Genomic DNA, 2,071 nt, shown 5'->3' on the forward strand with positions numbered 1-2,071 from the left:
ACTATGTTTTACCATTTGGGGTCGGATGTCATCTTTGGGAAAGAGACTTAAAGCTTTTGTCAGAGAGTGTTTCTGTTGTTTCACTTAACATCTACTCACCTTTTGGTATTGAAAGAATAAAAAACACAAACTGATAAGGCTGTCCCAGGCAGAGTTTTCATGCTACCCAAAGCAGTCTCGGCAGTTATAAAGGTCCTTCAATAATCTGTCAAAACTGACAGCACTGTGTAAAGAGCTGTTCATTTCTATATCTCATTTTGGATTGATGTACGTGCACTTTTATATCCTTCAGTTCGATATAACATTTGGCCTTTCATGTTCTCAGTTTAAGCTACAGGGAATTCAAAGCTATTTCAAAGCATAATTATATCAATCTGCATATAAAAGGCTCTATGTCCTACAGAGGGTTCGATGGGAAAGCAAACGCTTTCAAAGAAGAAAATTAGAAGTAATTCCCACAACTAAAATTCACAAAAGTTAATACATTTTTCATCTGATGGGAACAGTTTTATTTTTTTTTTAAGCAATAGAAGATTAATCAAGAAAGTGATGAGGACTTTGTGTGAAGTAGGGAGGAGAAGAAGAAGAAAGGAGAGCAGAAAATTGGACAGGAAGGAAGAAATGACACATGTACATTATACGTATTGTTTGATTATACACATCACGTCAGAAAAAAGTCAAGAATTCATATTGCTCTGTCAGACAATAGGATTATCACTTCCGTGTTGTGTTAGTTATCTGTTGCTTCCAGACCATATATTCCAGATACGTATGATTCAAAACTCTTAGTGCACTTTAACTGGCTGTCTCTGACTCAGGTCTCTCCGGGCACTCCAGCTGCTGGAGGACCTCTGGTCTCCTCTGAAGATGCAGCCTAGGGACGGGAGTCTGCTTGAGCGCACTCATGTGTTTGTTGGTAGGCCTTGATCGCGTGCCGCGTGGGTCTCACCACAGAGCTGCCTCCAGATCTCTGCAAGCAATCCAGAAGAGAACGAGAGAGTTCATAAGAAGCTTCCCAAGAAGAAAAACATCACCTTTTGATAACCTAACCTCAGAGCCACATTCTGCTTCATTGAAACGGGCTCCATACCTCAACTACCTTCGGAAGTAGGTACCACGAGATGGAAATCATTATGGGCCATCCCAGGGGCTGCCTACCCTCTGTATGTACCTTCACGAATATATATAATTCAAGTTACTTCTGGTGCTTTTCTTAGGTGAGAAAAGACTTTTCAAGATAGAAGTCCTGGGAATATGGTTTCTAACAGAAAGTAATCACTACTACAAAAATTTATTTTTTCCAAAATTTGCTCTCCAAATATGACATAAGTAGTTTTTGAATATTTCATAACTTGAAAATGACAAGTACAGTTACTTAAATGTTTAAAGTAACCATTTTTTATCTTTTTTTTAAATCATGGCATAGAGAAATTTTAAAAAATCCTCACAAACATAATTGTGTAAATTCTGAAGCCAGCAAAATACTTAGCACCGAAGTCATGGAGCATATGGTTATCCTAGTCCCAAACAGTAAAATGTGTCTGTATGTGCCAGCTCTTAATTACCGGCTCATTAACACTCAGGTGTCAATTGCTGGTGGCAAAGGCAATACCCAAATGGCCTAGTTTCTGTCATGCACAGTGTAATTAAATTGACCTCAAGTACTAAAGCTTGCAAGTTGCTTGGTACTATTTGGACACTAATTTCAGGCACTATTCAAATTAGAATAATATGGTGAATAAACCAATGTAATAAGAGAAATGTACTATCAGGTTTCAAATTGTGTTTTCATATGTAAGACATAACCTGAAAGACAGTTGATCATTCTAATATATATCAAATATAACAACACATAGGATGTATTTGGTTTTAACATTATTAATCTAAAATTTTGATAGATCTCAAGATAATGATAAAGTTGTTACAAAAGTGAAAATTAAATTATTGTAATAGTAACATTTGGGAAAATACAGATTCCATACCATAGTTTATATTCTCATATTGATATGTAACGGGAGCATTATTTATATCTCACATTTAAATTTTTAGTTCCCAGGGGTTTCTGGGTGAC

General features: G+C 36.4%; 1 protein-coding gene across 1 annotated transcript in view; it reads right to left on the reverse strand.

Annotated features, from left to right (window-relative positions):
* Nucleotides 1-491: 491 nt before the first annotated feature.
* The window catches only part of PCDH10 (protocadherin 10), a 58,460-nt gene continuing 56,880 nt past the window's right edge, over nucleotides 492-2,071 (reverse strand). The window contains exon 5 of the mRNA XM_029940904.1: nucleotides 492-970. Within this exon, the coding sequence (XP_029796764.1) occupies nucleotides 903-970 (68 nt within the window). The 3' untranslated portion in view covers nucleotides 492-902. The remainder of the gene's footprint in view (nucleotides 971-2,071) is intronic.

Source organism: Suricata suricatta, chromosome 1 (assembly GCF_006229205.1).
Source record: "Suricata suricatta isolate VVHF042 chromosome 1, meerkat_22Aug2017_6uvM2_HiC, whole genome shotgun sequence".
In the NCBI taxonomy this organism is placed as follows: Eukaryota; Metazoa; Chordata; class Mammalia; order Carnivora; family Herpestidae; genus Suricata; species Suricata suricatta.